The 14,883-nt window shown below is 41.1% G+C and overlaps 1 protein-coding gene across 3 annotated transcripts in view; it reads right to left on the reverse strand.

The window, feature by feature from the left end:
• The window catches only part of LOC122685190 (sine oculis binding protein homolog), a 165,275-nt gene that overhangs the window by 107,552 nt on the left and 42,840 nt on the right, over nucleotides 1-14,883 (reverse strand). For all 3 annotated transcript variants that reach the window (XM_043889760.1, XM_043889759.1, XM_043889761.1), the window contains exon 4: nucleotides 13,239-13,390. In XM_043889760.1, coding sequence (XP_043745695.1) covers nucleotides 13,239-13,390 — 152 coding nt within the window. The remainder of the gene's footprint in view (nucleotides 1-13,238; nucleotides 13,391-14,883) is intronic.

The raw sequence follows: 14,883 nt of genomic DNA on the forward strand, positions 1-14,883 counted from the left end.
GGGGTCCCCCAGAGAGGCTGGAGGCCCTCCCAGTCAGTGACTTCCCATTTCTCAAGTATGCTTACAATTTTTAATAGCAACATCATGCCATTTCCTTCATGAGCTTTGGACCTTCTGATTTACCGCACGTAAACCTCTCAAACTTGCCTCAGCTGATTTTTCTTGGAGATTCAACTCACCATTTAAGGTGCACTGAATTCCCTATAAAAACTGCTCTGCAGGACAGGGAGGCCACACCCAGCTCTCCACGCACTACATCTTTCTCTCACACTGCTTTCTGATGTCCTAGGAGCACAGCTTCTGATACCCTAGGTACTTACACACATTACACATTTTTGCCATCTTTGGTTGCTTTTTGAAATGTCATCCATTTGCCCTCTCCATTTCTCACTGGTCTTCAACATGTCTTCTGAGTTTCCTGAGACAGATTTTTCACTTTTCTAAAGGATGCCTTTTTAGTACTAATAAAACTTTCATACTTGTCTGCTTAATCACGCCAGCTTTACTGTCCCTTTTTTACTTTTTTGTTTTTGGCTCAGAGGTATATGAACCATCTGTGCCTCGAAAACAGTTTGCTTAAATAGCCTCCAGGCAGATTTTATGGTTTTTAAGTTTTTTACTTTAACCTTCAGCCTGCTGTTAGCCATTTTCATCACAGTTTTAAAATCAGCCTCTTTTGGAGACGACTGTCACTATATGTAGTTTTCAGAAGTTACTGGAACTGAAAAGGGGGCCACTGACTCCAGCCGAACTCTAGTGGGTTTCCATTCACAGCCACCTGAGGCAGGTGCAGGTACGGCGGAGCTTGATGAGGGTCACCTTCTCCACCTGGCATCCCCAAGAGTGATGGAGACCCCCTGGATTTAGAATAGCCATGTCCACATCACCCAGTAAGACCCAGGAACATTCAATCTGATTCACCTACCTCCTTTTCATTATTACCACACGTCTATGGCTTTGTCATCCTGATCCTAGCCATTAAATCAAACAGGAGGCTGAAACAAAGAATCCAAAGAAAGGGCGGGGATTCCTCACTTCCCGCCACACCACTGAGCCCTGAGAATCACCCTGTGTTAGCAGGCCAGCGGGTGAGCTGCTCTGCTTCCAATTTTATCACACTTGTGTAGTCTGGGGACCTGCCTGTCAATAAGCATTCCTCTTTGCTGGACTATATCATCACCCAAACTTCCTGTCTGCCCTCACATTACTGTTAATATAGCTCCATGCGCTGTGCTTAGGCGCTCAGTCATGTTTGACTCTCTGCGACCCCATGGACTGTGGCCTGCCAGGCACCTCTGTCCATGGGGATTCTCCAGGCAGAAGACTGGAGTGGGTTGCAGTGCCCTCTTCCAGGGGAATCTTCCCAACCCAGGGATCGAACCCAGGTCTCCCGCATTGCAAGTGGACTCTTTACCATCTGAGCCACCAAGGAAGCCCAACATAGCTCTACGGTTTCTTTCTATAACAAAACCATACCTCTTTCCACACTCAGTGTCATGGGTAGGGTGGGAAGGGGGTTAGGTTTATTTCCAACCATATCTATCAGACAATAATGACACTATTGCTCTCTTTCAAATTAGCACATTTTTATCCAATCTTTTCTCTGTTGTCATTGCTGTTTTTCTGATATAGTTGATACTAAAAACACTTGGGTTCTTATTCTTCTCCTTATTTTGATTATTACTTATTTACAAATTGCCTCTATCCACAGGAGTTAAGTGCTGTCAATATACTCCCTGAAATGAATTAGGACCAATGGGCAAACTCTATAGTTATGAGGTTGAGTGAAGGATCAAAGGCAGAGGCCAGCAGGCAAGTCACGCATTTCTAAAGGTTGGTGGGATGAATAAACAAATGGATGAATGAACACACAAACAAATGGATAAATGAGATTATTGTCCTAGGGAATGTTTATTTGTTCAGTTGTTCTCTTGCTTGTAGGTAAAATTCCATTCCTTCCAAAAGAACTTGAAATGAGCAAAGCAGCAGCAACCTAGGGCCAGGATTGGAAATCATACTGCTGTGTTCTCAGCCCAGTGAGTTCTTCCTTCCCCGCTTCCCCTACTTAACACCCCTTCAGATCTCTCAGACTTCAGTTCAAGCACTACTTTCTCAGAGAAGCTTCCAGATCTCCTGACTGGTCAAATCTCCCTATGAGAGACCCTCACAGGACTGTGCCCACACCATCATAGCTCTTGCCACAGTGGTAATTTCACAACTGCATTCTTATTTAAACAAATCTCTAAAAAAAAAAAAAAAAAACAAATCTCTGTCCCCCACTGGACTGTAAGCTTCATGAGGGCAGGAACTAGGGCTTTTTTTTTTTGGCCCCTGTAGTTCCAATGACTAGTACAGTGTCTGACAGATGGTAGCTACTGAACAAATATTTGTTAGATTGATTCATTAACTAACAACTGTGAAAGCTGAAGTCTCCAAGGTCTCTGCTCTTTTGCCCCCCTGAACTTGATGTATTCGGCCTCAGACTAAATCACAATTTGTTTGGACACTCTCCCTTCCCTTCATTTTAGCAGACTCAGTTTTCAGCCAGAGAGAAAGAAGCTTAAATGTATGGGCAAGCAGGCTAACTCTTGATGGGTAACAGCAGCCTCATCCCATCACCATCTAGTCCCAGGCATCTGACTCCCCACATTCAATATGGTCCATGGCCAACATCTCCCAGGCCACTACACTGATGAAGCCACATGCTGGGTTATCTGCTGTTCTAACTGCACCCTTGTTCCTCTTCCTAAATGAGTATATCTAACAGCTAACTACAGTCCCTTTGTCTTAGCTCTGTGCAATCTCGTGTTCTATAGAGTCCAAAAAGAATCAAAAGAGTCAGCACTTTGGTCCTGGCACTAAAACCAACGTTCTAATTATTGGGTTTGTCAAAGCAGCTGGTCCTGGATAGATGAGGTAGTGCATCTAAGGGCCCTTTTATGAATGTTAACCACATTTTTATCTTTCAGTCCACACACGGGTTTCAGAGTCCTTCCACATGACAAAAGTTGGTGGACATGACATGGTCATTGTGTAAAGAATTCAACGTCATGAGATCACTTCTCCTTCTCTCTCATGGACATTTGCTGGCACATATCATCAGCCATCACTCTGACCTCATCCCTCTTTAAAAAGTGTGCAGATTTTCATTCTGGTAGCTACCCTTCCCCCATGCAGCTTCCCATGGGCTTTACAGAAAAATGAGCCCAACTCCATTATCAGAAGGGAATCATCACTGGTTTAAGCTAATTCAAATATCTATTGCTCTGGTCACAGTCCCAAATTCAGGCCTAAGCATGTAACTTCAGCACAGACAATGAGTGTGAATTTCAACATTCTTGCTCAGAACACTAGGCCATATGCATTCTGCCTTCTATTGGATGTGAATGAAGAGACATCTAGCCCTGATTGCTGCTAGTAGCCATTCCTTGGTCCTGAGGAGCTTGCCTTGGAATATGGTCAACACTCTATCCAGAAGAATATAGAAGTGGGAAGAAATGAGACCATGATAAGACCATTGCACTGCAGGATCAACCTACCCTAAAGTATACTTTAGCTTAGGACTCTACAGTTCCATCAGATAAAAGATGCCTTTCATTGCTTAAATCAGTTTGAGTTGGGTCTTCTGCTACTTGCACTAAAAAATTCTAATACACCATAAAAGTATGCAGTCACCAAATTCAGTCTGCTCTTAAAATAAATTGGGCTTCCCTGGTGGCTCAGATGGTAAAGAATCTGCCTGCAATGCAGGAGACTCAGGTTTGATCCCTGGTTTGGGAAGATCCCCTAGAGAGGGGAATGGCAACCCACTCCAGTATTCTTGCCTGGAGAATCCCATGGACAGAGGAGCCTGGCGGGCTACAGTCCATGGGGTCACAAAGAGTCAGACACGACTGAGTGACTAACACACTTAAAATAAACTTTAAATAATTTGATCCAAAGATGGTCCCCTCAAAGTTTCTACCTCCTTTTCATCGTGCTTCTTTGAGGGGTAGAGCTTGAGAAGGCCTGTATATGTTATATATCTCCCAGGACAAGACTTGGGTTCCATATGGCACCTGAGCTTGCCTCCTGAGGCCTTAACCTCCCCATTAGGTTGGGAGCAAGCCTTGTCAACCCCATAGAAAGAAAACTGCTGTGTCAGAACATTTAACCAACAACATCCATCCTTCATTCATTTCTTCCCACAGTGTGCCCAAAAAAAAGAACGAACGAAAAAGAAACCTAAATTGGTTCAACACACTTTTGCTACTGGGAAATGTTTCATAACTACGAATGAATAATTCAGTGAATACGATATTTTTAATTTTCTATTGCCAGACACACCCAACTTTGACGGGAAAGCTGTTGCCTTTCTTACTCTCAAAATTCCCTTTGCCTCCAGGATCTTAAATGTATTGAAAGCGAAAGTGAGGTCGCTCAGTTGTGTCCGACTCGTTGTGACCCCGTGGACTGTAGCCTACCCAGGCTCCTCCATCCATGGGATTCTCCAGGCAAGAATACTGGAGTGGGTTGCCATTTCCTTCTCCAGGGGATCTTCCCCACCCAGGGATTGAACCCAGGTCTCCCACATTGCAGGCAGACGCTTTAACCTCTGAGCCACCAGGGAAGCCCCTTAAATGTATTACTTCTTTGATACAGAAATTCAATCAACAACAAAAATCAGATGTCACACACCCTATTCAACACCTTCCAATAGTTGCCATCATACTTAGAACAAAACCCAAACTATTACCTCTCCAGCCTACATGATCTGGGCACTAACCACCTTGATCATTCAACTGCAGACACTCTGGCCTTCTTGCTATTGCTCAAAAATGCCAAAACTGTTCCTGCCTGACCACTGCCTTTCACTCACTCCCCCTCCTCTCTGCAGCTCTCTGCTATAAACACTTCACATGACTACTCCATCACTTCCTTATGTCCCTACCCACATTTCACCTCTGCAGAGATAACTTTTGTGACCATCAGGTACAAAATAGTACCTCATCACTATCCATCCCCTCACCCTATATTTTCTTCATAGCATATATCACTACCTGAAATTGTGTTCAATACATACATATTTTTAACCTGTATATTATCTATCTCCCTTCAAGAATGGACTGTAAGTCCCTTTAAGGCAGGGATTTTTCTCTTGTTCAATGATGTAGCTACTAAGCCTAAAATAGTACCCAGAACATTATAGGAGCTCAATATACATTTCATTTTATTTTCTAGGACTGAATGGATGAATAAGTAACAAGGCTTTTTTTCTTAAGTTTGGCCAAAAACAAACAAAAGAGCAGCACAGAGGCACTTGCCTCTGGTTGGACAAATGCCCCTTGTTTTTACCTTTTGCCCAACTTTATCTCACCTACTCCTGGATCTCTGTATCTCTAAATCATTTGACACCAACAACTTAAATTGCTCCAACTTATAAAATAGGCAATCCTCCGGATGATCACAGGAAGTGTCAGGGCCTTCAAAGGCTCTTATAGCAAAGAATTGGATGTGCAGTCACAGAACCGCTTGCTACATTATAAATAATAAGCAACCTTTCTATCAAAACAGAATACAAGATAACATATGATTTATTGGATCCATATAGAAATCACCAATTTATCTTGTGATATTTGCCTATGAAGAAGACTAGCAGTCTCTAATCCTCAAAACTCCTATTACCCATTGAACCCCCCAAATATACTTATTGGGGTAGGAGCCTGCATTAAGAGAGAAGACTCTCTTAAACTCAATTTAAGTTTTTGTGACAAAAATTGGATGCAAAGTCTTTCATTTGTCATAAAATCTACTGTCTCTGTGGGAAAAAATAATCATTCCAAAGTTGTTTTCTAACAATCAAAAGTGATTAAATACTTTCAAATACCTTTCAACATATTTAAGAAGGAATTCTCCTACATGCATCCAAAATTCTCTCACAAATCAGTATGTTTCCAAAGCACATTTGGAAGTAAAAAATGCACATCTACTAACTATATTTTCTTCTATTAGAAGATACATTAAGCAGAAAATATATTAAATACATTAATATCTGAATTTATAATAGAAGAGGTTAACCCTTAACCATAGCAAACTAATGAGGAATATTTTACCACAGAAGGATTAATCAGGGCTCTTAACACTGTGCAATTTGACATTTTGAGGACTTAATCAAGAATGAATTTTATTTACCTATTTACTTTTCATCACAGGGATGCCTTTCAAAGCCACCATGTGTTAGAATAAATATAATTCTTGAGCTTAATCATTCTGCCTTAAGAAAAATTTATTTTAAATAATATCTCATAGCTTTTAAAAATAGTTCTCACAGAAGTAGCACTACTACACTTATGTCATCTCCAGGCCAAATTCAGCTCAAACATTCAGAAAATATCAGTACAGATGTGGTGAGCTCCAGAGCCTTGACCTGACTAACACTCTGTTAGCAAGGAGACCACAACACAAATTCTGGGAGGTTGTGATTACCAGACACTGGCTTCTACCTATGGCCATTGATTATCTCCATTTTGTTAAAGACTACAGGAGTTTCATTTAACTAGAGTGCTCAGTAAACTGCAGCAGAGTTCAAGCATCTTTTATGGATTCATTAAACCACTGATCTGCCTTCCAGAGCTTGTAGTAGGGCCCTGCTCTGGCCCACAGCCTGTGTTTACAGAGAATAAAACAGACTGGCATTTGTAACCTCCAAGGGCAGCCTGTCAGGAGACATTAGACTTCACTGTGTGCATGGCCACCCTAAGAGTGGATAGCAACCTAGGGAATTTCCCATTCTCAGTCTGAGCTGCTGGGGCAGAAATTAAGTGGCCCTCTGCTGCAAGATTTTCTTTACTCCATCCTAATCTGTGAGAATAAGAACAAAGAGCAGAAAGCCCAAGGAACAAAGAATTGCACGTGGCTTGCCCAGTTCACACTTTTGCTTATGTGTACAAAAGCTATCCAGAGGTACTGAGATGGGAGAGAAATAAAAATAACCACGGGTGTGCCTATAGTTTGTATCTCCTGCATATGGCCCTCTTGGGCGTACTAGGTTTTATGACCAGACATTGCAAAAGTGTATGAGAGAAATTCTGGACTCAAACTACTATCTTAAAATATCTCAAAGCAAGCCACCTGGCCTGACTTATGCATGCACTTATTTAGACAGTTAACATTTTTAACGAAGCCTTTGAATTTACAGAGCATAACTACAATCCTAGGAAAATGCACAATCATCTCTCTTGGTTTCTCCAGACAGTGCACTAAGCACGCTTAGAAACTTCTCCCCCTCCTAGTCATTACTAGTAAGGTTGCATGACACCTCCCTTTTAAAATCAGCACAGAGTAACTCTGAGCTGCATGGAGCTGATGCCTGGAGAAGGACATGAAAACGAGCCATTAGATATTTCTTCAAAATTTCATTCTTCAGATAAACCTAAACACTGTTAGCAGCAAGGTGAGAAAGTTGACGATGCGAGTGACTGGATCAATAAGGAGAACGCAGGTCCCAAATAACCAAACCCCTTCCTGATCATTTGTTTCCCTGAACTGCCCACTAACCAACAGACACCGGACGAGGAACTCGGAGCACAAACATTCATCACTCTGCAGCCGCAGCCACCGGGGCACAATGCAGCTGATGCAATCTGACACTGTGGTTAATGTTAAAAGGGAGTGTGCCTTTGAGATGGATTGGATAATTACCGGCAGTTCAGATGAGAAAAACTTGATTTAAGTGTAAAGCATTAGCTATCACCAGAAGGATGGCCAGACACGGACTGTCTGAAAATTAACATTCAAGCATCTATGTCAGTAACCCTGTGTATCGCTCTCTGGGTGACAGGATTTGGATCTACGGAAAGTAGCCCCTCTTCCTTCTGCTCATTGAAAAGAAACGTTGAATAAAGTATTAGGGCTTGAAGCTATTTGAAGTTTTAATCATCTCTTCGTATTTAATCTAAAATATCTAATATTATTCAGAAGCTGGCATCTATTCTGGGTAATAGTTTAAAATTATTTCTGTTTCCCCACAATATCCCAACATGTAGCCCATTCAAAACTATGGGACATGGTTGCTATTCCTTTCTTTCAGCACATGGTTGCGATCCCTTTCTTTCGCTTGCCCCATTCTCTTTGTGTTCTGGGGGTCCCTTAGACCAGTGTTTCTCAAGTAGTGTTCAAGTGTTCTGATAAACTCAAGATTGCATGCCTCTCCCCCAAGCTTCTGATTGATGGCTTCCTAGGGCACTGGATCCTACCTGGCCTGCAGAAGCTCTGCCCTCAGACTCTTTCTGCCTCTCCTGAAGGGTCCAGGCATCACTTTAATCTGATTGGCTTCTTATTTCTCTGGCCAGAATTCTCGTGCTCCACCCCTACCCTGAATGTGTTTCAAAGGACTAACACAGTTCCGCTCCTCTGCTGGTGTTTTTCTCACAGGTTCTTATTTGCAGAATTTCATCAATATTCCATCCCATATTTCAAAATGCTAGAGAACAAGAAAACAGGTGGGTTTGTTATTCTTTCCCCCAAAGCTTCCTAAGGACACCTTTGTTTGCTGTAACTGAAAAGGAACTAACTCGGCCTCTGGTCTGTGGGTTACAGTCCTGGGAGGCAGTGGGCAGGCTTGCAGCACAGCTCAGTGACAATGCAGAAGCAAAGCAGACATTCTCCAGGCCAGAGTGCAGGCATACAGTCATACGTCTCAACCCCATAAAAACATCGGCACCAAAAAAAAATGGCACCCCATAAAAACACGGTGAATCTACAGGAAGAAATCTGGTGCTCCCTAAGAATTCTCGTCAGTCAAGAATATTTGCAAACAACTGGCAAAAGCAAGTCCGTGGCCTAAGCTTCAGGCAACTGGGACATTAATTACAGGTAATTTAATGTCCTTCCCTAAACCTTCATGAATGATAGCCATTTTGCAAATTAAATCTTGCAGGTGTTTAAATGAAAAAAAGTAGACAGGTTAATCACTAGATTAACAAGGCAATTGTTCACATTTCTTCTGCACTACTAGGTTCTATAGTGAGGTCTGAAACTGAGAATCGTCCCCAGGATATATTCAAGTTTAATAAACAGACCAATAGTCTAAATAAAATGTAACTCCAAATACTATGATGATACATGCTGTGTATCCAGCGATATAGCTTTAAAGTAAAGGAAATGCTTATTATACAATATTCTCCCCATTGAATATTTGTTATTATTACCATGATTGTTATGAAGATCTTACTGATATCATCTGCAAATGTCATTTCTGTCTATATAACCTTTTTATTTTTAGTTCATCTTTATCTCTTATCTACATTGATATTTTCCCACTATAGTCTGTGGAAGAATAGCAACGTTGTGATACTGAAGATGTATTTCCGTCTACTCTTATCTCAAGTTACAGAAAAATTAGAACAAAGAAGCAAAACTTTGGTGCTATTAGGAATTTGTGTCTATTACTAAAGTATCAGTGATACCACTATAAATTTGGTATCTGAACGAGGAAAGAAAACCTCCTTTACATTGCCTGTGTTAGCCGTTTGTCTCGAATTTTGATTTCTTGCTTGATTTGTAGACATCAGTTTAGACAACAGGATATTTCCCATGCAGAAGGAAAAAGATCAAACACAGGATATTTGGAAATGACTACTATTTGTGGTCTTGTTTGTTACTCTTGTTTTAAGTGGGATAATGGTTACAAGGCATCACCACTCCCTTAGGAAAGAATATTTTTAAGTGTCTGTTACTGTGCAAAGTAAAACTGGTATTAGTTGGACTAAACACTTCAGCATCTCTTACAAAACCACTAAGGAGTCTGCAACTTTCCAACTCCTAGGCAAAACACTAGCTAGAAATGTTCTCAAGTTCTTCTCTACTTGTGGCCTCAAGAAGGGGCTGGGAAAAGAATGAGCTATTAGTTCCCTGAAAAGTCTGCAGTGCATCAAGTAATGAGATTGACATCCCATTGTTCGGCTGATGCCCACAGACTACAAAAGTATTTGTCTTACCCATTGTTTCAAACACTTTGGAGTCAGCAGTCGAGCCTGTTGGGGATAAGGATTCTATGAAATATGATTATGAATCAACACCATACACTTCCTAGAGCCAGCATCCTGAAACGTGTAAGCTGGTAGTTGGGCTCCTTAAATGAATACAGCTGTGACTCACAGTTCTAGCAGAAGCATTCCGAAGAAAGCCTACATACGTAGAGCAATCCAAATTACTCTTCAAATTGAATTTTAAGTTGGTTTAAAATTATAACCTACATGCCACAAAGGGTTAATTTGGTTTCCCTCCATCCCCCCCTTACTTCACAGCATCAGGGTTTGGAAGAGAGGGATGTGACATTCTTAACCTATTCCATCAAACAAACACAGAGACCCCAGGAGAAAGAAGGTTTGAGAAGCAAATGAAATTTAAAGAGCCAATTTTCAGCGGGTCTTCATTCTGAGAGTTGGGCTATTTTTGTCCTTGTTTTTTAGCAGAAAATCAGTTCCTGCCTTTATAACCAAGCATTTGTGAAGAGGATGGCAGGGGAAGCATAGGCACAGCTGTCCAATTTACATTCACAAATGCAGGTGTTGCTCAGACACAAAACAGAGGTCAGCTGAATACTGCTCCTAATTAGTTACCTTTTCTACCAGGATTTTTCTTTGTAAAGTTATGCATGCAATTTGGGTTCAACTTAGAGACCATTTTTAGATCCCAGCATGCTATCTACCAAGAAGCGGACTGTCATTATAAAGCATAATTTACAACATAGTTAATTTTACATGTTTTTTTAGATTCTACAGTATACCTAAGGCAAAATTCTGTTCTGCATACACTTTATTCACTCTGTTTTCCATCCACTTCTCAATATTTAAAAGTATAGAATTTAGCCAGAAAATCTTTTATGTAGGAATGTGAGGAATTCTGCCCTCTAAGATTAAGCAGTCCACAATTTTAATAATGAGGACTAAAGACTTTGTTAAATGATACAAGAACAGAAGTAGCTATTTGCTATTGTCTTCAGTGAGGAACACCCTGGGGCTTAGTACAGCAGTTCTTAGAAACGGCAGGATGGAGACTGGTATCTAATACAATCCATTAGGAAACCCAAGCCCTAAATGAAATGACCACAAAATCCTATCAGTTAACAGAAATGCAGCAGCTGTACATGTTTATTGTAATACAATAGGATATTGTTGCACAGATAACACTCTTGAAATTTAAAAAAAAAAGAATCCAGCAAGCGATGTGACCAGTTTATTTCTCTATCTGAAAAATGAGACCGTCTAGTGAGGCAGAGGTTTGGAATACATAAATAAGCATGAAGATTGCAGAGAAGACAGGTATTGTATGTACACTAATGGGCTGCTGGGGTCAGCCCTCAAAGTCACTGGCTAAACTTCAAGTCACTGCCGCTCCCAGGTTTCATAGGATATTCAAAGAACTACCCCAGTAACTACTTGCAGGAAGTGAAAAGTAATGGTCTTTCTCCCTTTGTTGATTTTACCTACTAAGTATTCCAAATACTCTTATCTTGGCTCCCAGTTATCCATTTTTCAAAAACTGTATGCTATGGAAGTTTAAATTCAGTTTGACCTTAAACTTTATAAATATGTATATGTTGTATATATGATATGTATTATACATATATATTTTATGGACTGTTTTTTTTCTCAAATTGAATTAGACGACTTTTATCAAAGGCTTAAAAAGTTGGAACACTGTGCAAAGTGCAACATGTATTACTAGGGTTGTGACAAATTTATCTTGCTTGATTTTATTCACTACATGCAGTCCATCAAGATTCAGACCCATGACCCTTTGGAATCATAGAAAGACAAAATCCCTGTTCTATAGCCATCTTCTGGGATGGAATGCAAAGTATTTTGTTGTGGTAAGTACGGCTTTGAAGATGAAAGCTCTGGGCCCACTCTTGTGATTGTTACCCCAGTGCTCAGCATTCAAAACGGGAGCCCCAGGGTCTCAGAGATCATTTTAATCCCCAAATATTAAAACAAAACGTGTCTCCCATGCGTTGCTCCAACCACCCTCCTCTAAAGCCTCACCAGCCCCTCCTGTGAGGCCCCTCCCAAGGAAAGTGAACTGTTGACTGTCCCAAAAGAATTCCAATTTCCTTACTTGTCTCCCTGTTCCAGTGAAGATTATGAGACTAATTCTTAGAGACTGCTACTAAAATTCCACCTCGCTGAATTCTGCAGCCTAATTCTTTTGGCATTATGTTTTTTGGCCGAATGATGTGACCCAAATTTGAAGGAGATAATTTGCTGCAACAGTGCTTCTTGCAATGCAGTGAGCCCCAAATTAGCATTTCAGGATTGCAAATATCAGACTTAAAAAAACAGTAACTGCTTCAAAGAAGGACAGATTTTGATACTGTATAATGGAAATGCTGAGCAAAATGTGGATGATTTTATGAATTAAGGAAGATTTGAAGATCAGTGGAAAATCATCAAGAACTAGCAATTGACTTCAATTATTAGTGGCAAAATGCAGTAGCGGTTCTTAAAAGATTAGGAAATTAACTGAGTGTGTATGTTGATTGTAAAAACATCATGAATTCCATTTCCCATCAATGGTGGCTAATGCTATTCTAAAAGGACACTTTCAGATCTGAGATGCCTTAAGACAAAACAAAAAAAGAAACCATAACCATGGCTGTTCCTGTGTTCACCCACCATGCTTCTCACAAACACTTCGCTGTATGAGCAGGGTTGGTTCATATATTCATTATTTCATCTTCTCTCAATATCAATCAATTTTAATGTAAGGTGTCAAGAAAAACTTGACTTTTTCCTGATTAGAATTTGTGGGTCGGATTTTGGAAAGAGCCAGAGCAACATTCGCCTTGCAAACAAGTATAAAGCTGAACGGACTAAAAGCTTTCTGGCCATGCTTCTGTGGCTAGTTTCTCAGCCTTGATAGGGAGTTTCTACCACTTCTCTTTCATAGACCCTCGTCTAGTACTCTACGGCCAGAGAGACACTGTCACTAAGGATACCGGCTGCGACCACCGTGTCTTCATCAGATTCATTCACCCTCTCAGAATTCAAACACCAAGACAAGAGAAATTGAAGGACAGGTTACACATTAGAAAGGGGCTCCTTAATCCAGAAGGTTAAGTATGACAGAGAAAGAGAACAGAGAAAACAGAAAGAATCAAAGTTCGGGGTGCGCAGTGATCTCGGCTAGAAGCTAAGAGGCGCATGCGCACGGGGCGGTGAGGCCTGCATGGCCGCCTCTCTCTACGGTGCTCTTACCTTATTTCTCTTGAAGTAGGCTCGTCGGCAGGCGGCAAAGCACTTCTCGCTGCAGAAGCTTTTCACCTCACTTCCCATACTCAGGGAATAGCGCTTGATTCCCACTTTCTGGCACCAGGCACACATTATTTGTACATTTGACACATCATCTTCTATAATAAAAGTATAAGAAAAATGTTCATATCAGAAGCAAACATCCCTTCAAACTTAGACACACCCTGAACCTCACAGAATTACTTGAGATCTGATCTTAATTTCAGTACCTCACCACTTTCTGACCTAGGAAATAGCCGGGTGGAAAGACTTGGTGCTTTTTTCTCTCTCGTTTTTCTCTTTTTTTTTTTTTTAGTTGGCTCCTATGTTTCCAAAAGACATCATTTACTTAAAAACCAAAGCATGACTGCAGAGCCATGAGGCGTCCCAAGGCTTCTTATCCTGGTACAAATGCTTATTCTGCCTGGTTAAACCAGGCTCGGTACTAATGAAGCTTGTGACGTGACTCCTTTCTTCAAAGGTACTGCTGACAGCCTACCAGATCCATATTGAGTGGGTTGCCCAGTGCTAACCTACAAAAGTGATGTCCCCATGTGAATTGGGACAGTCAGGAGCCGGGCTCAATCTTTCTGTGTTCCCAAATACTGTTACATGAAAGGGGGTGTTGTTGACTCTTGCAATATAACGATTTCCGGGTGATAGGATCAGTCAGAGAAAGAAAAGGTGTGAGTGGCCAGGTTCTCCAGAAGGAAGGCAGTATCCCAGCTCACTCAGCAGTCTGCTATGATATAGCCTTCCCTCATGGCTATCCTTGGGGAGGCGCAGGACTGATTCAAATTCCCCTCCAGGTGATGTGGTTCATGGTCCTTGGATGGAGCAATGGTAATGGGGGAGTCAGCCATGAGGCCTGAGGTCACTCAGCTGCCCAGATCATTCTCAGCCAGACTGGTGGTCCTAGGAGCTTCTGTAGCACCTGCTACCCGTGTCGTGGGAACACTTAGAATAATGTTAGGTGGTAGACAGATATTTTCAATATTTAAACTACTGTATTTCTTGTCCTTTGTAAGAGAAAAACAAAACAAAACAAATTTAACTAGCATAACAAGCCCAGAATATCACAAATATTATTGCTTGAGACAAACAAAGGCTTTTAAAGTGAGTCAGTTAATAAAATATATTGAATAAATCATAGTGCAGGTGGTAAGATGCTGTAACAAAATGTGATGGTGATATTCAAAAGACTGGAGTCAGGGAAACACTGGGGTATTTACACGGAAAATAGGAGATGATTTCTTAGTGGAAATATAAGAAATATTTCCTTGCTACCTCCTAGGGGGCTCTCACTATATCTTATGTTTGCATGGTCGTCCCAATTGACCGTGTGTGTGTGTGTGTCTCTGTGTGTGTGTGTGTATGACTGATTGCCACTATTAGCCATACGTCTTCCTCCTTTGTGGATTTTTTTTTGACTAACCCAAACTCATGCTCCAGACATGGGTGGCAATCATAGAATCCCCAACAAGCTCTGGTATAGTGTTGTCTGATTTCCAAATAAAATCCCCCAAAGACTAATTGCTAAGCAAGGCCTGGTCCATGAGTTGTTGACATATTCATGGTTCATAGAGCCTGTCATGCAATCATTCCATTTCCA

Source organism: Cervus elaphus, chromosome 28 (assembly GCF_910594005.1).
Source record: "Cervus elaphus chromosome 28, mCerEla1.1, whole genome shotgun sequence".
Taxonomy (NCBI): domain Eukaryota; kingdom Metazoa; phylum Chordata; class Mammalia; order Artiodactyla; family Cervidae; genus Cervus; species Cervus elaphus.